Genomic DNA, 21,174 nt, shown 5'->3' with positions numbered 1-21,174 from the left:
TCAAGTTTTTCTTTTAAAAGATGGAGACTCAATATTAAGACCATCTCAATAATTCTTTACAATGAAATTTGATTTAATCTTTTATTTGACAATGACGATGCACTTTGTTATTAGTCAAGTTAACCCTCCAGTTCTGAACATCAGTATACAAGTGTGTACTGTGTTACTGATACATGAGCCAGTGTGTGTGTGTGTGTGTGTGTGTGTTAGTCATAGTGAGCTGAGGCTGAGGCTGAGGCTGAGGCTGGGGCTGAGGCTGTGACAGAGCAGCGGTGCCGCACAATATCAGCATCAGTCTGTTAGCGCGTCTGGTGTGAACGGACACTGAACATTCAAGTCCTGTTGTGACACGTTCTTTAAAACAATTAAAGATGTAGTCACTCATGTACCTCTGCTGTTGCCTGGATCTCCAGCCATCTGCTGCTCTACATTATTAATCAGCTTCCCTCAGAGCCTGCCGGGAGAAGAGAGGAGAGGAGAGCAATCGTTGAGCTTATCATTTATTTACTTTTTAGGAACGCTCCTGTCTCAATCTCTCAATCTCTCAATCTCTCAATCTCTCAATCTCTCAATCTCTCAATCACTCAATCTCTCAATCTCTCAATCTCTCTCTTTATCTCTCTTATTCCCTCTTGTCCTTGCTCTCTCCTTCTTACACTCTGTGTCTCACTCTCCATTCAAAAGGATTGCCAGGTCACTGTTTAAAAATGTTTGAATTTACAAAATAATACATGTTCATTCACACCTGGAGGCAGCTTCACTGTTCATTAGAGGTTAAATATTTATGAATTTATTAATTCATTTGTCTCAGAATATCTCCTTCTCTGTAGTCTTGCCTAGCTAAGCCTTTGACTTCAGGCCCATCTGCAGAATACTTAACAGCCAGAGCAGAGCACACAGCCCCAGAGTTAGTCTGATTCAATTTGCTCCCCTGAGGATTTTCAGGAAATTACTTTTGATAGTCAATAACACAATTAAGTAAACTATACACACATTAGCATGAATAATTGATCAGAAATTATGTATTACCATGAAGTACTGCCTCAATTATAGATGAGGCGACACCCTGGTGACACAGAGGAGAGAGAGAAAGTCAGAAGTCCTGCCTTATGATGCCGAGAACCCCCATCCTCCACCCCTTTTTCATGTTTTTCTCTCATTCTCTTGCTCTCTCCTTTTCTCCTTTTACCCTCCCCCCCCTCTCTCTCCCCCCTCTCTATGCGTCAATAAAGATGCTTTGTTCATGTTGTAAATACTCCATTAATAAAAATACTTTTAATTGCGTCAGAAACTTCTTGATTCCTTCTTGATGATCTATTTTAAAAATGGTTCTGCTCTTCTACTTCTAATACCCTTTAGCCGTCCTGTGGGATCTCGACTTTTAAAACTCAAGTTGTCTTTTGAATGTTTGCATTGAGTTTCATAAAGTGTTTCTGCTCATTTAAACCTAATTTGTAAAGGGTCATATTTACAGCAAGTGTATGAAGAGCTCATAAGAAAAGTAGCTAAACACCCAGTGACATGGCAGATAGTGATAACACTGTGTATACTTATACCAAATATACTCCATGTCCCAAAAACGGAACAATGCACCAATATGGCTGACATTGACATTCACTCAAATCACACAAAGGCGGTTGACAGCACATTCAATTCCTCCAAATTGAATACAGTAGTTTAGGAATTTAATCATTAGTAAAAACAAAAGATGCAGTGGTTGTAATGACTCCGATCATCATTATGCATTTTGCATGACAGCGGCCCATCATTTACAGCTTTAATATTTCATAAACAAGTCAAGTTGTTGGAGACATTCAGCGGGGCATGTGGCATCATTGATAATTTTCTGTCACCTAAAAAAAGTCCTGAGGCAGTTTGGAGCTGCATTGTTGTATTAAATGAGCTGGAGAGGCGCCAGAGACACAGACAAACAGTGTTGGTGAATATGGAGAAGCAGTGCTCAACTCAGTTCTCCCAGGAAAAGTTAATGGACTTCTTTTGTTGCAGTAATGAAGTTGTATAGAAGCCTGTGGAAGGACATGACCTGAACCAGAACCAGGAAGTACTGTAGGAAGACCTGATACACACACACACACATTCACACACACGCACACACACACGCACACAAACACACACACAAACACACACACACACACACAAGTTGCATAAACGCATAAACACACACATATAGGATAGACACATATGTATGTCTGTAGGTATGACACTTAGGCCTGGAGCCAGAAAGAAGTCGGAACATCCATAGGCATCATCACTGCTCATTTTAATTCCTGCATCTGAAACGATCAATAGTCCAATCAATTTGAATCAATTAGGTTCTCTGATGGTTCTGGTAAGAGACCAGCATATTGTCATGCAGCAATCTGCTGTCTGGCCCTAAACCCACAGACTGGCTCTGCCTTACTCAGCATGAACAGAGACCATCTACACACATTCTGATCAATGCTAGGAGTTTTGAATGGATGGACTGCTTCACAAACACACACACACATACACGTACACACCCACATGGCCAGATTAGTTCAAGAAAGAGTTCCATAGAGGGAAGCGACTCAGTGTTGATCCTGTCCACTAGAGGGTCCTAGTGAGCAGAGTGGAAGAATACATCACTGCCAGGCTCAGAAAAAAGTATTGCCCCTTGATTCAGTCAACATGATGCATTTTCCTCATTTCTCCATTTAGAAAAATATACAGAAATTGTTTAAATAAGATTTTCATACAATTTTAAGATGGAATATGTATTTTGCACAATTGATAGGTCTGTGGTATGGTAGGGTGGTAAGTTGGGGGAGACAGGAGGCAGGTGAAAGGGGAGGAAGGGTGGTCAGGGTGGGGGCAGTTAGAGGGTTGTATGTATATGTGATGCGTATTTGTCTGTGTGTGTGTGTGTGTGCATATTTGTAGCTGTGTTTGAGTCTGTATGTGTAAATGTGTGTGTGAGTGTATATGTATGTGTGTGAGTATATGTGTATGTGTATTAGTGTCTGTCATGTGTATGTGTGTAAATATGTGTGTGTATCTCAAGAGTTTCCTAGGCCCAGTAACTGGGCAGTACAGAAATGACAGGCCGGTTGGGGAGGCCTCATGTTTCACAGGTTGACAGAACTCAGTCCATGTGTGAGTGTTCATTACTGAGCATAATATGTGTGTGTGTTACAGAGAGAGAGAGACCCAATTAGAGCCCAGCCCATGTGTGTATGTCCATCATTTGAACAAGCCAGCCCTGCACCCGCCAAGACTCCTGGGAAACGATCCACTGTAGCCATCTCCTATTATAGCAGTGAGCTGAAGGGGAGGGGGGTGGGGTGGGGGAAGGGGGAGACAGGGGTGGAAAAGGGGGGCAGAGGGCAAGGGAAGCAAGGAGGAGGGGAAAGAAGACGGTGACGAAAGGTAGGAGCTTAACATGGGTGAAAGGGGGAGGGCTCAGAAAACTCCCCTTCACCTTCTTCAGAGGCTACAGTCAGATTGCACACTGAATGACTTGCAGAACAACTTTGACTGAGCGACTTCCCCACAGGTCTGAAAGGGGTTCACAATCTCCCCTCAGCTCTGACTGGGTTGAGCTCAGAGGTGTCTAACACACCTCCCTCTACATTTGCTATACACCACTTGCACACCACCTCTACACCACCTGTACACCTCTTCTAAACCATGTCAACACATCCCTCTACACTTTATCAACACCACCCCTAAACTACCCTTATATCACTTCTACACTTCCCGCCACACCTCCTCTACACCACCTCTACATCTCCCTGTACACCCTGGATGGTTCAGAGTTCAGAGGTCATAGAGCAATGCTTTGGTAGAGCAAAACTGCTCATCCAGCAACAAAAATTCCTTGATAATCCAGAATGATCTAAAATGACGCAAACTCTAAATCTTGTTTATCTAATCTGTTGGGAACGAGAGACCATTTGTTGACACTCGGTAGAAGTGCTTGTCTCTATGCTGCCATGTGAAGAGGAGGGTCATGTACTGTGTGAGGCAGTAGGCTATTTATGTCTCCCTGAGGGGCACATGCGCCCCAAACCCCCCACCCCCAAGCCCTACACAAACACACACACACACACCACAACAATAGGTCTATAGGAAATAGCTTCCCCCTCCAAATCTCATGCAGGGGGTCTCATGCAACTGGTTTCAAAGTGCTGATAGTTACTGTCGGTCACTAGTTGTTAGCAGATAGCCGTTCCAGATTTAAAAATAGTGGAGGGGTCTGTTTGTTTCATCTGTTTGACACACGACACCGCTCTGACGGCTGCCTCTCGCTCACATTTGCGCGTCTCTCAGCCCCCAATCCCCAGCACGGTCGCTGGTCACTCTCTCTTGGACGACACCTTCGTTTTTGTCTGGTCTCTGACCTGGGGTTGTGCAGGGAGCTGAGGCTGCCTGACTGCGAGCTCAGAGGCCTGGAGGTGGACCTACTATATGGATGTGTCTGATGCTGATCCCCTATAAGAGAGAAACGAAGAGAGAGACAGAGAGAGAGAGACAGACACCGGAAGAGAAAAACAGAGACACACAGAGAGCAAGACAGACAGAGCTGCTTGTGTGAGGCCTGTGAGGGAGGAATTCTGTCAGAGGGACAAAGAACTCTGTCTTCAGTGATTAGAGGCTGCAAAGCCGAGGCCCCTCTGTACTGGAAGAGATCTTGGAGGATTTACTGAACAACACAAATATGGATTCCAGGAATGGAAGGTACTGATATGTTCTCTCCTCTAAAGATCTTGTGTTGTGTGTCCTGTGCTCTATTGCAATGTGTAGAGTGTTTAGCAAGCCCATGTGGACAGTGTACCCTCAAAAGTGCATTGTGTTAAATGAAAAACTACAGCTGCGCAACATACTTCTGTGTGAACATGGACACACTGACACATTTATCACAGACAAGCAAGATAGTTGCACTTGCCTGTTGCACATTCCAGATAGCTGACTGTCACTGGCATTCATAAGCACAACTTAGCAACACCACTTTTTTGCATTTTCTATCCTGTGATGGTGCCATCCCTGTTGAACAGCAGCATGGCTTCTACATAACACATAGCTCATCACTGAGGCCTCCCTGGTGTCAAGTTGTAGCTTTCAGAGGCCCCTCATTGGGTAAAAATAAACCTGCCACATGCAATGATGAACAGAAATCTCCCTGACCAAATGAGAGAGAAGATTTTGTGTGTGTAAAAAAGTGAGAGAAAGAAGAGGTAGAGAGAGGAGGGGGGGAGAGAAAAGAGAGACAGGGAGAGGAGAGATAGGGAGAGACAGAAAGAGAACATGTCAGGTAGAGAGCAAGAGAGAGTGTGGAGAGACAGAATGAGGGCAAGAGATATCAGATTATTGGCACAAGAAGAAAAAGACATTGCTAAAACGATAAGGCTAAAAGGCATCGCTGTAATCTCTGTCGTCACGTGTAGCTAATGATGGATTGGAGATTGGAGAGCTGACATCAAGCGACATGTCTATATTTACAAGGAGACAGATATACATCCACGGTAATCCCACTCATTCCCTAGTACCAACACAAGTGTTGTCAATGTCTACATACTGTACTCTTACATAGTGTAATTGATCAAATACATGCTGTAAAAATGACTCATACAGTATTACACTACACACATGAACCTTCATCCTTTATTTAGTTTGATGCTAAATGTTCATGTGAGTGTCTTTAATCCTAGTAAGAAGATTGTATTCAGCAGACACTTTTATTCAACTGTACAGGGGATTCAAATCTACAACTTCTTAATCTGTCAAATACTCTACCACTGTGCAATACCAATCCCATTAAGTAAATACCATTAGTGTGCCGTAGACATATAAAGACTCAAACTAAAACAAACTCCCTGGGATTAAGACAGAATTCTATCCAGGCCACCCTGAGGGCCTCATTTACTAACATTGCGACCGCAGCTTAATCTGCGCCTTTGCCCAACTGCAAATAGCGCACGGTGTATTTCCGCATTTTGCGTGGTATTTATCAAACCAGATCCTCGTCGGGCAATCAGTGCCTTCCTCGGCCCTTTAATGTTAATTAGCGCACCGTTAAAAGACGGGAGAAATCGCCTACATGTTACTGCCACCAGAGGTGATTCAAGGAAAAGAAAAAGAAGGTTCAGCGAAACGGAGATAGAAATATTGGTTCACAAAGTTACAGGTAACATTAACATGTTTCAAGGAAGAAATACACCTCTCCTCCCATCTCTTTGCGGCATACATCCACTTTCCCTTATACCCTCCCAGCAGTGGTAATCTGCGTTTTTACTCAGACTTTTTTTACTTTACAAAAAAAAAAAAACGCCTTTGTAAATGCAGTTTTTTGTCTTTACCCGCTATTTTATGCCTACCATGGGTGCAATTCTGTTAGTAAATGAGGCCCTGAGTGTCTGTGTAAGACATCTGCAACCAGGGTTTTAACCCAAGTGTCTGTCAGTCTTTCTCATTATGCACACTGGCATATAGACCTCTCCTCCAGGGTTATCAAGCAATTCCTTGATTGTTACCAGTGGAAAGTCCAATAAACTCATTTTTCCTGGCATCAGTCCCACATTGTTGCGGCTCTTCAATGGATGTGACTCTGCCTGTACTGACCACACAAACAGTTATCACACCTGTGTTGATGATACGTATAAGTCAACTGTAGAGGAAAGATAGAGCATGAAGGATGGAGTATGCATGTGTACGTGCGTGTGTTTTGCGTATGTAGGTACTGTTCCCCATGTCATGAGGTATTAATGGGCCACCAGATATTCCGGGCTGGGTAAAGACTGCCTGGCAGCTGTAGTAAAATTAACCACACACACACATACACACACACACCCACACACGTACACACATACACACATGCATATTCCATCTTTAATGCACTATCCTTCCTCTCCAGTTGACTTCTGTTGACATACTGTGTACATACTGACATACACACACAGTTTTACCCAACTCCTTTCCACTGGGTTCACCCAGGCTGTCCTCTCAGTGCCCTAACAAGTGTTTGCTTTGCCATGGTTTACCCTCACCTAAAAGTAGTAGCATATCAGCACACAATATATTCTGTCCACCATTAATTATAAACACTGCTAAAGCGAGGACATGATGTCAAATGTAAGCTGTAGCTCAGTGCTTACTAATGATGACCACCTGCTGATGGTCTATGGGATACTGTGGGACTCCATTTTAGGCACGCACTTGACAGCAGGGAGTATTGGTCACTACAGAACTGGTGGTGACGGGGAGGGGTTTGGCTGGAGGGGCCAGATCATCAGGGTTTGTAAGGGAAACGTCGTCCTCCTTTCCTAAAATAACTCACGTGAGCCTCAGGGTCTGTCTCTCTCTCTCTCTCTCTCTCTCTCTCTCTCTCTCTCTCTCTCTCTCTCTCTCTCTCTCTCTCTCTCTCTCTCTCTCTCTCTCTCTCTCTCTCTCTCTCTCCCTCCCTCCCTCCCTCCCTCCCTCCCTCCCTCCCTCCCTCCCTCCCTCCCTCCCTCCCTCCCTCCCTCCCTCCCTCCCTCCCTCCCTCCCTCTCTCTCTCTCTCTCTCTCTCTCTCTCTCTCTCTCTCTCTCTCTCTCTCTCTCCCTCTCTCTCTCTCTCTGCTGTGCCTAGCAACTGGGTGGCTCGGGTCACCACATGGCTGTGAAGGTCAGAGCGATTGACTGGGAGGATTTACAGTGCTGTTTTCAGCTCTGCATACAGAACATCACTGCTTCATTCAGGGAAAAGTAGTCTCTTTAAAAGGCTGACCTATCAATCAAATCATTAACAACTACCAGTCACTGCTGTACTCTTGGAGCATTTTAGATTTGTGAAAGTTTGCTCTTTATGGCGTTTCCTACAGAGTAGACAAAAAAGCATTTTTACTTTGAAGTGCTACTGTTTCCAAAAAGGAATGAATATATATACCCTACAGAATATTCTGCCTAATAACTAGTCTTAGAAAATAGGCTGCATTTCTGCTTCTAATCCAGCACCCCTGTCTTTCTCTCTTTGTGTTGACAGGCGGCATTCACACAGACAACTGCTCAGATGCACATTGTCTTAGCGGAATACCCTACAACCCCCCACCCAGCCTACCTGGGCCCTTTTGGGCCCCAAACACAGGACACTCGGACACCCCTGACCGTGTGTGTGTGTGTAAAAGAGAGAAAAAGAATTCAAGACATGGTTTTTGGCATGTGTGAGTGAGCAAGCCTTCATCATGACTACGGTGGAGAAGCGTCACTCTGGTCGCCGTGGCAGTAGCCACCGGAAACACAGCGATGGTGGCTACAGTGACACATCCAGCGGAAGCTCCTTCCTGGACGAGACGGACCGCGAGGTCAGCAGTCTGACTGACCGCGCCTTCAGGAGCCTCTGCATCGGTGAGGAGGCAGTTTACAATGACTCAGACCTCTGCTCCTCCTCACCCTCCACTCAGAGGGAGAGAATGCAGGCATTCAGCCAGGAAAGGCCAGGCCAGGAGTGGAGCAGGGAGGAGGAGAGGCAGGACAGGGAGGAGAGGGACAGAGAGATGCTGAAGAGAGCTGCCCAGGAGAGCTTCAGTCTCAGCCTTGAGCAGTATGGCCAGGAGGGGTCCTGGGTCCAGGGAGGGGGGGCTGAGACACTGCAGAGGGACCTGCAGCAGTGGGGGGGCTATGGGGAAGGGGGGTTGTCTTCCACATTCCAGCGCACCTCCACAAACGTATCTCAGCAGGAGAATATTCTGACAGAGGAACGCCTGTCCTTACTTAGCAATGGAGCCATAGACCTTAGCGCACAGCAGCGTCGAAGTCGCTCCAGGGTCTCATCTCTTATCAAAGCCTTTAGCTCAGAGGGTTACAGAGACAGAGATGCTGGTGGGTTACCAGAGGGAAAACTCAGGGACTGGAACAACAGTGAGCCCAGCTGGGACAAATCAGCCCTGATGAGTATCCAACGAGAGCTGTCAGAGTTCTCAACAGCATACCACAACGACTTTAACACAGGCCCATTCCCTTCCTCTTCCTTGTCTGGTCCCTTTCCCACCCCTGGCCCTTTTGGCCCTTTCTCTGGAGGTCCAATCCCCAACACTGCTACCCTCCCATTTCCCCCCAGGGAGACCAGCCTCTACTCCTCAGAGGTGGCTGGTGCTGTGGCCCAAATGGACACTTCAGGCTCCTCCTGCATGAGGTCTGCCCACAGCAAACACAGCAGCATGTTCTCCCAGCTCGACTCCACATCTAACTTCTTCATGCACAGTGAGCTCAGCCCCTTCAGGGTGTGGAGGAACCAGGCCCGTTTCCCCTTCCAGCATGGGGACCAGGTCTCCGGGTTCATGTCACCCATGGAGTTCCCCAGATGGTACGAGACGCCCATGTACAAGGAGCTAACTATTGGCCACCAAATGCAGAGCCATGCCATGTTCTATGAGCAGAGGGGCGTTCGCCCCCAGAGGAAACACCTGGAATCTGTAGCCCCCCCGCCTCCCCACCGCTCAACCTCAACCTCCACGGTGCTCCACAAGTCCCTTGCCCTGGAGAAGCTCTCAGACTCTGAGCTGACTCAATACCCACCGTGGAAACGCAGTCGGAGTGTAGGATCCAAACACCTCTCCTCACATCGCCCCTCCACAGTCTCGCCCACTAACGACTGGTCCCGGCGTAGCAGCCATGAGGGCGTCCACTCCGTCACCGAGCTCCGTCAGAAGGTCACCATGGTGACCGCAGAGCAGAGCATTGCCATGGAAACTAGCAGCAGCAGCAGCACCACACCTTTCAACATCAGCCAGCTGCTGACGCCCATCATCCACACACGTCAGGATACCGAGACCTCCGAAGTCTTCCCGCCCACCCTGTCACCCCCCCTTGCAGTCGAGTATCCCCCAGCCCGGGGCGAAAGTCGGGGCGCCACTCCAGACACCAGGATGTCCAACTACAAGTCCAGGGCCTCCAGCCTCCTCTTCAACCTAAAGGACAACAGAAAGAGAGTGAAGAGCACTTACAGCCCCACCAAGTTCAAAGGCCTGGAGGTGACTGACAGGAGCAAGCAGCCGTCCACCTTGGACAGTTTTGAGCCAAGAGACACAATCATAGACATACCCTGTACCCCAGACCTACAAATCCCTCAGGTGATTGTACAGGAGGATCCTGCCATGATAGATTATTCAGCATGCTCGCAACACCCACAGTCATACCAACACCACAGTAATCCAGGACAGATGCCTACCATCTCACCAACACAGCCACATTATCACCCACATCACAGCCCTGCACTGCTTCCTCCAATAGCATTTGCTGGGCAGCCCTCATCCCCTAACGCAGCTTATACTGGCCAACAATGTACCTCCAGACCAGAGGACTATCTGACTGTTAGGTCAGCTATAAATCCAGGGTATCATGAGTACAATACCATTACACAGGATGGCTACGCAGGAAAAGAGCACCTGTCTAATGGACAGGCATGTCTGGGAGGTCTAACACCATTAAACACTGCCAGGCCAGGGCCTGAGGCAACTAGGACAGATAGCCTGGTCATGTCCAAGCAAACCAGCCCCAATAAACTAGGTGTGCACAACACACAGCCTATGATGAGATCTCCTCTTCTCAACCTAAACCTTAACACTACTCTAGACCCACCCTCGCCCTTCAGGGACACTCAGAAAACAAATTCTATCAACCCTGACCAAGCAAGAGAGAAGCAAGTTTCCACACAGAGGTTGGAGCCCAGTCCCTATACAGTGGCAGGCCAGAGGTCCAGCGGAACAGACGGATATGAGCTAGAGAGAGAGAACATGTTCAGTTACAGCGATGCCTCCTCACAGGACAGTTGTAGAGATCAGGTTTTTGTTAACAACACTAACAACCATGACGCAGATCAATTAGGATTTAATGACAGAGTTAAGCCACTGCTGCCCCCTTGGAAAGGAGATATAGCTACTCTTATAGAGAGAGATAGTTTCTCACAGTCGACTCAAAGAACTGCTGGTGCACAGAAACAAAACCTTATCTCTGCAAGACAGCAATATGAAGCAAAGAGCGAGTGGTATTTGAAGAAAGAACAGGGGAGGAATGAACAGAAGGAGCCTTTGGATACAGGAATATCATATCCAAAAGGAGAATTCTCAAAAGTGAACAATAAATCCCCAAAGAAAGACATGTTTCCTGTTTCAGATCAAACACTGGCCAATCACTATGCTCCAATCACTGATACCCCACTCAGAGACACTGCTGTTTATGGGAAACAAATACCTGGGAGGATAACTGATATGTATGGAAGTCAGGATCAACAACAGTTCCATAAGGGCTCACTGGTGAAAGATAGTTATCAGATGCAGAAGGATAAGCTCAGTCGAGATTACAGTCAGAAGATGGCCTATTCTGAGGCCAATGCTAAGCAGGAATTTCTTCAGAAAAAAGCACAGCTGTGGACGGAGGACAACGCTGGGCCCAAATATCAAGGGTATGAGATGAAACAGTTTGGTAACCTGAACCCTCAAAATAATTCATCATTCATCCATCCCGATCAAGCCAAGGAAGACCTCGATAGGGCAGAACAGGCTAAAGCAGAACAGGCTAAATCAGAGCTAACTAAAGCAGAGCTAGCTAAAACAGAGCTAGCTAAAGCAGAACAAGCTAAAGCAGAACAAGCTAATGCAGAACAAGATAAAGTAGAGCTAGCTAAAGCAGAACAAGCTAAAGAAGAGCTAGCTAAAGCAGAACAAGCTAAAGCAGAACTGGCCAAGGCAGAGCTAGCTAAAGCAGAGCTAGCTAAAGCAGAAAGAACAAAATCAGAACAGTTGATGGCCGAGCAATCTAAAGAGGAGCTGGAACAAATAGAGCAAGCTGAAGCAGCCATGGAGGAAACAGAAAAGACTCAAATGCAAGACAAATCTGATCAAAGTGATGTGATCAAAGATCTGTCAGTCAGAAAGAATTTGCAGAAAGGGAGTGCTACAGTCGGCAAATGTGATTGTCTACCTGTGGACAGAGCTGATGAATATGCAAAAGTAAGAGAGAAGTATGGTTTCAGTAGCACTCTCACAGCGAACAGAAACATCCAGTCTGATGCCACCTCAACCGATGAGGGTAAAAAGCCGGCAAAGGAAGAGGATAAGGCAGCATCAGGAAAAGACAAGGATGAAATATATTCTGTCATTGTAAATGAAACTGCTGAGGTGGAGGAACAAGGGAAGACAGGTCAGAGTTCAAACTACGAGGAAGTCAGAGAGAACCAGTATATTTACAGTGAGTCCTCAAAAGAATTCAAACTGTTCAGTGCAAATGAATCAGCAACAGTGGAGAGTAAAACAGCTGAATCTATTAAATCAATCACAAATAACCCCAATGCATCCAAGACTAAAGCAGATCAACAAGATTGTAGTGAGACTCCAGCACATAAAGATTACTTCACTCCTGTCAAGTCTCAGCTCCTTGACAGGAAACCCAGCAAGCAGGCTGAGCAGAGTGGAACACTGATTAAAGTTCCAACTCCTTCTATGTCATTTAGAGCCTTGTCTTACAAAGAAAGAGGCCAGACCAAACAGGAGATCCTGACCTCTAAACTTAAGGCCCATGCAGAAAAGGAGATATCAGCAATCAAAGAAAAAGGCTATGCTATACGAGATGGGTTTTTAACCAGAAACCCTACCAAACACCTGTCTTTAAGTGCCAACATACGGCAGAAGCCCCAGACTCAAGAGGCTGTGAAGAAAGAGTCAACAGTGGTCAACGATACGCAGCTGAAACAACATGAGGCCTCCACTGGAAAAAAGACTGAGGCAGACAAATCTTTTTCACCTCCAGTCAGTGAAACCCATGATAGTCCCTTTGTGAAAAAGGAACTAAAAACAAAAACAGAAACTAACCTTGTCCCAGACAACTTCAATGAGGAATTGAAACATTTAGAAAAAGAAAAGATGGAAAGCCTTTCGCAAGAGCAAAACACTCCGTCAACACCTGTCATAGGTGCCAGCAAAAATGATGCAGAAGATGACAGTCTTCAGATTATGGGTATTATGGTGACTGTGAGAGAGAAAGAACCTTTGGGGCAAGTGGACAAAAGTATCATTCACGAAGGCACTCCAGTGAAAGATAAAGTTAACAACAAGTTTGAGGCAATTACTACCAATAAAACTCAGCCCAACCCAGACGAGTTCTCCAATAAAGATAATGGTAATATGGAACAGAAGACTCCCTCCTCCTCAGCTTTCTGTCCAGGTGAAATAGCTTTACATAATGAATCCCAACCAGCTGAACAATGTATGCTGCTAGAAACAAGCAATCCAAGAGACTCTATAGTGGAAGATCCTGTCATTTCAGAGCAAGAACTTGAAAAAAATAAGAAGGCATGTGTGATAAAAGAGAAAGGGAATAAGTCAGAGGAGAATTCTCTGTCCAAAGGATGTCAGTCTAAGAGAGAAATTGTACCCCATGACCCCCCTGCTGTTAGAGACACAGCTAAAAATAAACCACTGACTGAAACTCAACCCCTTCTCTTCAAACAGGGCATAATAGCCCAGAAAGCCAAAGACTATGCTAATGGAAACCTGAATAAGAGCCTTGTGAAGAAGAGCATTGAAGACGGTGGACACTCCAGAGACCCTATAGTGCTTCAAGAAGATGCCAATGTACACAGAGATGGCGTTGTCATTGCAGGCATGATTTCACCACCAGGGGAAGTTATTTCATTGACAAGTGTTCAACAGGTTGGTGAAGCTATAGCCGAAGAGCTTCAGCAGGTTGAAATAAAGTTTGAAAACGGAAAAAGAGATAAAGCAGTAGCAGATGATAAAAGTACAAGATCTGTTCTCACTTCAACAAAGGTAACTGAGAAAGAGCTACACAAGAATGGATTCATGAAAGATGAGACAAACCAGGACACCAAAGCAAACCCAGACCTTTCCTGGCAGACAGACAATCTTCCAAATGAAGCCTTTGTTTTGAACAAAGATAGAACAGTGGAACTGAACTTAACCAATGAGATAGATATGGAGAATTTGAAACTACAAAGTGAGAGCAAGAAAGAAGCCCAACTGAGGAGCGGTGCTAAGGGAGCAAGGGGAGAACCGGTTGACCAGGACAGTCAACGCAGGGAACCTGACCCTCAGACTAGGAATGTCTCTGATTCGTCAGCAAGAGAAAATGCAAGTGCTAAACAAGACGTCAAGGCTAAACCCATTTTTGAGATATCGGCAATTGCTGACTACGCTAGATTAAAGGTAATCTCCTCAGAGGAGGAAGACAGGCCTAAACTGGACAGTCCAGGGCGAAAGGATGATTACTTCCCCAGAATCCAGACTCGCCCCAGCAGACGGCCTGTCTTCACTACAGAGGCTCCACAGGAGCAGGCAGTGAAAGAGATGTCGGGAGCAGAACCAAAGGTTACTGTGGGAAACAAAGACAGCAATGCTTCTGCAGTTTTCTCAGCTATGGAGCAGGATCAGAAGAAGACAGGGATGTTTGAGCTGAAGAAGATGGTCCCATCTAACAAGGCCAAAGAAGGAAAGGGAGTCACTGGCATGGAGAAAGCACCTACCCAACATCTCAAACACAACGCTGAGGCCACATTGAGGAGTGAGGAGGGGGAGGAGAGACAGACAAAGAAGAAAGATGAAGAGAGGAGGGAAGCAGAGCTAAGGAAAGATGAGGAAAGAAAAGGAAAACAGAGAGAGGAGGAAAAGAGGAAGAAGGAAGAGGAGAGGAAAAGAGAGGAGGAAATAAGAGCAAAAGAAGAGAGGATGAAAGAGGAGGAAAGGAGAAAGGAGGAAAAGAGGAAATTAGAGGAAGAGATTAAAGCCAAAGAGACTGAGGAGAGGAGGAAGGAGGAGGAGGAAAGGAGAAGGGAAGAAGAGAAGAGAGTGAAACAGATAGAGGAGGACAAGATAAAGGAGGAAAGAAGGAGAGAGGGGGAAAGGAGGAGAGAAGAGGAGAAAAACAGGGAGTCAGAGAGGAAAGCAAGACAAATAGAAGAAGAGAGGAGAAGGGAAGAGGAAAAGAGGAAAGAAGAGGAGACAATAGCAAACAAGAGAGAGGAGGAGAAGAGAAGGGAAGAGGAGATGATAAAGGAGGAGGAGAAGAAGAGGGAAGAAGAGAGAAGGAGAGAGGAGAAGAGGAAGAGGGAGGAGGAGAGAAAGAGAGAGAGGAGGAAAGGAGGAAAGAAGAGGAGAGGATCACAAAAATGAGAGAGGAGGAGATGAAAGCCAAAGAGGAGGAAGAGAAGAAAAAGGTGGAGCAGAGAAAGAGAGAAGAGGAAAAGAGAAGGGAGGAAGAGAAGAGAAAGGAGGAGGAGAGGAGGAGAACAGAGAGGAGAGAGGAGGAGAAGAAGAGAGACGAAGAGAGGAAGAGGGAGGAGGAGAGAAAGAGAGAGGAGAGAAAGAGAGAGGTGGAAAGGAGGAAAGAGGAGGAGGAGAAGAGGAAGAGGGAGGAGGAGAGCAGGAAAGAAGAGGAAAGGATAGCAAAAAAGAGAGAGGAGGAGAAGAGAGCTAAAGAGGAGGAGAAGAAAAAGGAAGAGCAGAGAAAGAGAGAAGAGGAGAGGAGGAAAGAGGAGGAGGAGAAGAGGAAGAGGGAGGAGGAGAGCAGGAAAGAAGAGGAAAGGATAGCAAAAAAGAGAGAGGAGGAGAAGAGAGCTAAAGAGGAGGAGAAGAAAAAGGAAGAGCAGAGAAAGAGAGAAGAGAGGAGGAAAGAGGAGGAGGAGAAGAGGAAGAGGGAGGAGGAGAGCAGGAAAGAAGAGGAAAGGATAGCAAAAAAGAGAGAGGAGGAGAAGAGAGCTAAAGAGGAGGAGAAGAAAAAGGAAGAGCAGAGAAAGAGAGAAGAGAGGAGGAAAGAGGAGGAGGAGAAGAGGAAGAGGGAGGAGGAGAGCAGGAAAGAAGAGGAAAGGATAGCAAAAAAGAGAGAGGAGGAGAAGAGAGCTAAAGAGGAGGAGAAGAAAAAGGAAGAGCAGAGAAAGAGAGAAGAGGAGAGGAGGAAAGAGGAGGAGAAGAGGAAGAGGGAGGAGGAGAGGAGGAAAGAAGAGGAAAGGATAGCAAAAAAGAGAGAGGAGCAAGCTAAAGAGGAGAGAAAAAGAGGAGAGGAAAGGAAAAGGGAGGAAGAGAGGGAAAAGGAGGAGGAGAGGAGAAGAGAAGAAGAAAGGCGAGAGGAGGAGAGGAAGAGAGAGAGGGAGGAGAGGAGAAAGATAGAGGAGAGGAGGAAAGAAGAGGAGAGGATTGCAAAAAAGAGAGACGAGGAGAAGAGAGCTAAAGAGGAAGAGCAGAGAAGGAGGGAGGAAGAGAAAAAGAAAGAAGAATTTAGGAGAAGGGAAGAGGAGAGAAAGAGGGAAGAAGAGAGGAGGAAAGAAGAAGAGAGAAGAGAAGAGGAGAGAATGAGGGAGGAAGAGAGAAAGAAAGAGGAATTGAGGAGAAGGGAGGAGGAGAGAAAGAGGGAGGAAGAAAGGAGGAAAGAAGAAGAGAGAAGAGAAGAGGAGAGAAGGAGGGAGGAAGAGAGAAAGAAAGAGGAATTGAGGAGAAGGGAGGAGGAGAGAAAGAGGGAGGAAGAAAGGAGGAAAGAAGAAGAGAGAAGAGAAGAGGAGAGAAGGAGGGAGGAAGAGAGGAGGAAAGAAGAGGAGAGAAAGAGGGAGGTGGAAAGAAAAGCAAGACAAATAGAGGAAGAGAAGAGAAGGAAAGAAGAGAAGATGAAAGAGGAGAGGAGAGTTAAACAGATAGAGGAGGAGAGGAAAGAAAAGGAGAGGATAGTTCAAAAAAGGGAGGAGGAGGAGAGAAAAAGAGAAGAAGAGATAAGGGAGAAGGAGAGAAAGGGAAAACAGATAGAGGAAGACAGGAAAAGGGATGAGGAGAGGAGAGAGAGAAGAAAAGAGAAAGAGATAAAGATGGAGCAGGAGCAGGAGCAAAGGAGGGAGGAAGAAAGAAGAGAAAAAGAAGAGGAGAGACGCAAAGAAGAGAAGAGAAGGGAGGAAAGGAGAGAGGAGGAGAGGAAGAGGGAAGCGGAGAGGAAGGTGGAGGAGAAGAGGAGAGCAAAAGAAGAAGAGGAAAACAGGAGAAAGGAGGAGGAGAGTATAAGGCAAGATGAAAGGAGAAAGGAGGAGAGGAGAAGGGAGGAGGCCAAAAGAGCACAACAAAGAGAGGAGAGAAGAGCTAAAGAAGAGGAGGAGAGGAAGCGGGAAGAGGAGATACAAGCAAAACAGAGACGGGAAGAGGAGAAGAGGGCAAAGGAGAAGAAGAGGAAGGAGGAGGAGAGGAGAGCAAAAGAAGAGGAAGAAAGGAGGATAAATGAGGCAAGGACAAAGGAGGAAGTGAGGTTGAGGGAGGAACATAGGAGAGCAAAACAGAGAGAAGAGAAGAGGAGGGCAGAAGAGGAGAAAAATAAAGAAATGCAGATAGACAATGAGAGGAGAGAGGAAGAGAAAAGAGCAAAAGAGGAGAGGAATAAGCTGGAGAAGAGAGCCAAAGAGAGAGATGAGGAGAGAAGAGCAGCCCAGGAAGCCAGACAAGATGCAGACAAGATGGATTCTCTACAGTACTACTCGATCAGTGCCTCAGAGGCAGAGAGAAGACCCAGGGAGAGACCCATGCATTCCCCTCTGCATTCTCCACGGAAAGGGGACCTTCTGGAGCTGGAGCAAGCAGAGGATGGGGAGTCCTACGAAAGACCCCACCCTGCTGCCTCCCCTGCCCTGTCAGCCCCGCGCTCCAACACCTCGTCCCCGGCCCTAGGGCCCAAGCCCACCATGTTCAAGGTGAAGGACAACACCTTCAGGGGGTCTATTCTCACCAAGACCATCAGGCCCCGCTTCTACAAGAGCTTAGAGGAAGACTCCAGAGTGGCTTCACCGCTGGATGGCTGGAGGGGGGGAGGTGAGAGGGCGGAGGAGGGGCAGGAGAAGAGGAGGGAGAGCTCCGACACCAATGCACCCGCACACCGGTCCCCAGTGGTCCAGCAGTCACCTGTCCCGAGCTCCCTCGCTCACACCCACGACAACCCCAGTAGCCTATCAGAACACAGGGAATACCGAGCCCGATCCCGCCGCAGCCTTGCATTGGACGAGGAAGACTCCCGCTCCGTCCTCAGCACCATGTCAGAGGATGTGGATAGCTTTGCCACCAGTGCTGGGGACCTGGGTGACTTTCGGGGAGCGTACGACTCGGACTGGGGCAGCAGGGGGGGCTACGAGAGGCCGGACTCCGCCTGCAGCTTCAACAGCGATGCAGTGAGGCCCCTGGGGAAGCCCCCCACCGTGCCCCCCAAGACAGAGAAGGCCTTGCGGAGAGCCAAGCGCCTGACGACACGTAGGATCAAGAAGGAGTCGTCAGACACTTCGCTTGACAGGGCCACCCCGGAGGACAATCCTCTGAGGGAAGTGTCCAGTGTTCCATCGTCCCCCTCAGACCTACGCTCCTCCGGCCGCTCCGCACTCTCCTCCCCCCACTTCTCCTCCCCCATCTCCCTCCCCCACACCCCCACTCTTGTCGCTAGTGTCTCCTCCACTGCTGAGCTTCGCCCATCCCACCGTTCCTTCCACGCATCCCCCCACGCCACCGCCCCAGTCTCCCTCGCCCTTGCCTCCCCACACCACTGCTCCCCCAACTCCCTCCCTCTTGCCTCCCCCCACGCCACCGCCCCAATCTCCCTCGCCCTCGCCTCCCCACACCACTCCTCTCCCATCTCCGTCCCCCTTGCCCCCAGGTCAGTGTCCAGTGTCCCGTCCTCCCCCACACAGCCGTTGACCCAGTACCACGTAGAGCCTAGTTACCCCCTCACCCAGAGGAAGGTGCTCCAGGACCCTGGCTCTGGTCAGTATTTTGTGGTGGACATGCCTGTCCCCGTCAAGACGAAGACCTTCTTCGACCCGGAGACAGGGAAGTATGTCCAGCTGAATGTACGGAAGTCAGGACAGACTGGGCCCCAGGCTCAGCCTCAACCCCAGGTCCTGTACACTCAACCCCACCTCCCACATACCCAAGCCGTGTCCCCAACTCCATATGCCCAAGCTCAGCCACCCTACCCCAAAACCATGTCTCCAGCTCCATACTCTCAATCTCGGGTCCCATACCCCAAAACAATGTCCCCAACTCCATACACCCAATCCCGGGTCCCATACCCCAAAACAATGTCCCCAACTCCATACACCCAATCCCGGGTCCCATACCCCAAAACAATGTCTCCAATGTCCCCGACTTCTTACTCCCAGTCTCAGATCTCAAACCCCTATGCCATATCCCCCTCCTACGTCCGCCACTATCCCCACCACCAGGCCTACCACCAGGGATACCAGCCCCAGCCTGTATCCTCCTTGCCCCCTCAGCGATCCAGCTCAGGGATGTCGGCTCCAGGGAGCTTCTCCCAGGACCTCCAGGAGCCTGATTCGGGGAGACAGAGTCGTGGCTGGGGACAGGAGAACCATGGTAGGGTGAGAAGCAGAAGCAGCCTGGGTTGTGTGAGCCAGGAGAGCTCACACAGACAGGTGTACAGCCCAGGTCAGGCTCCCTATATGGATACGGGCTACGACGTGCAAACATCGTATGCACCCACGCCGTACGATACACACAAGGGAAGTGACATGTGTAGCCAGCAGGGGGAGGGGATAATGTACGATGAGAATGAAGACCCCGCTCCCTCTGGACCTCCAGGTCGTGACATCATCACTATGAGCGAGCTGGAGGACTTTGCCATGGATTCTTCTGATTGGTGATGACTGTGATTGACAGCTTGTATTGTCTAATAGCTTAACAGTGTATATGTAGCAACACAGATTGACAAAGAAATATGAATGTCTAAAGAAACAGACTAGATGTATAGTGCATTAATAAGAAACAGAGATATGGTTGTATATGTGACCTACTTAAGAAGAAAAAAGTGTTTTAGATACAATGTGTTTGTGTTGAAAATTGTCTTCTTTTGGGACTCTGGTAAGGCTTGTTAAATTGCTGCCCCTGACGATTTCTGCTGCTGACGTTTTGTAGTGATAAAAAATAGAAGCTACTTATGTATAACTGTGTCACAGAAAAGTTTACCATTCCATTTTTGAATGTGTTGAAGATGATCTGCTCGTCTATTTGATTAGCTCACTGTCACCTAAAATGGAGAGAGCATATTTGAGTACTTCTGAAGTATTACTATAGTATCTGACAGACTAAGAAGAAGTCTTTGCTGCTTAGGACTGGTATTTATTTCAATTGCAACATATAATATATAGAGATTTTTGGGATTTTAATGTAGTTAATACAATGTTGAGGTTTTTAATATGTGCATGCAATGTAGTAACTGAGAAAGCAACACAAGCTTGATGCAAATGGAAAAGAGACCCTGTGTTTTTAAGTGAAATAACTTGACCTGAATGTTGCTCTTTGACAAGTTTCATAATAATGTGGACTGTACATAATAATAAATAGTCTGCATTATTTGTAATGTTTGAGAATGTTTCAGAATTGCTGTGAAGTAAAACAGAGTGGTCTGGACTTGTAGCACACACACGTTCTGCCATGTAGTCCTCCATCAGGGTTGTGAATGTGGCCTCCAGAGGCACCTTTTAAGGAAACAATTAAAAAGTAAACATTTATATTTTTGTCATCTTTCTGTTGCTTTGTTTAGATACTTTAATTTGATAGATACAAAAATACTCAACAAAGATGGCATTTTGTTTTTTCACAGCTACCATGGGCTTCGATATAATAACTGAAATAGTCTTCAAGTTGTCAAACTCCTTCAGATCTTCTACTACGTTCTCCACTGGCACATGTGTAGGTATCTCAAAGCGCACCATAGGATTAGGACCCCGTTAGGACACAACAGTCCCCATTCCAGACTTTCTTTCAGGACCATCTCAGTACTAAGTTAAGGACTGTGGTGGTATATTATATGTTTAGAAAACATCATGTTTTGTTGTCAGGTAATGGAAATCAGTGACAGAACTGTGAAGCATCTTTATCTTAATCTTCTTTCAAGCGGTGGTTGAGGTCTGGCGCCATCTTTTGACCACTGACGGATCTGTTTAAACCATTGGCCCAGAGCAGAAGAGCAGCCGGACTTTTGTCAGAACAAATGGGAGCAAAAGAGAACCATTATAGATCTGGAATGTAAACATTTCATGTGTAAGACAGTGATAGTAATAATAGTGGCAAAAGAGAAAACATGTTTATTCCTCATGGGGAAGCTGTGTTTGAATCTGGGCAGGGCACTGAAAGTTAATGCATTCACGTCCTCAGGTCCCTCGCTAGGATCAAAACATTC

General features: G+C 47.0%; 1 protein-coding gene across 1 annotated transcript; it reads left to right on the top strand.

Annotated features, from left to right (window-relative positions):
- The first annotated feature begins 4,364 nt into the window (after positions 1–4,364).
- c11h10orf71 (chromosome 11 C10orf71 homolog) lies at positions 4,365–20,503 on the top strand. Its single transcript, XM_084709046.1, is given in 3 exon segments — positions 4,365–4,719; positions 8,000–15,135; positions 15,138–20,503. Coding segments are annotated over 2 exon segments (11,436 nt in total). The 5' UTR covers positions 4,365–4,719; positions 8,000–8,198; the 3' UTR covers positions 19,637–20,503.
- Positions 20,504–21,174: the final 671 nt, after the last annotated feature.

Source organism: Hypomesus nipponensis, chromosome 11 (genome assembly GCF_054491055.1).
Source record: "Hypomesus nipponensis isolate SF chromosome 11, ASM5449105v1, whole genome shotgun sequence".
NCBI lineage: Eukaryota > Metazoa > Chordata > Actinopteri > Osmeriformes > Osmeridae > Hypomesus > Hypomesus nipponensis.
Note: the sequence above shows the minus strand (reverse complement) of the source record. Positions and strands in the feature narration are given on the sequence as shown.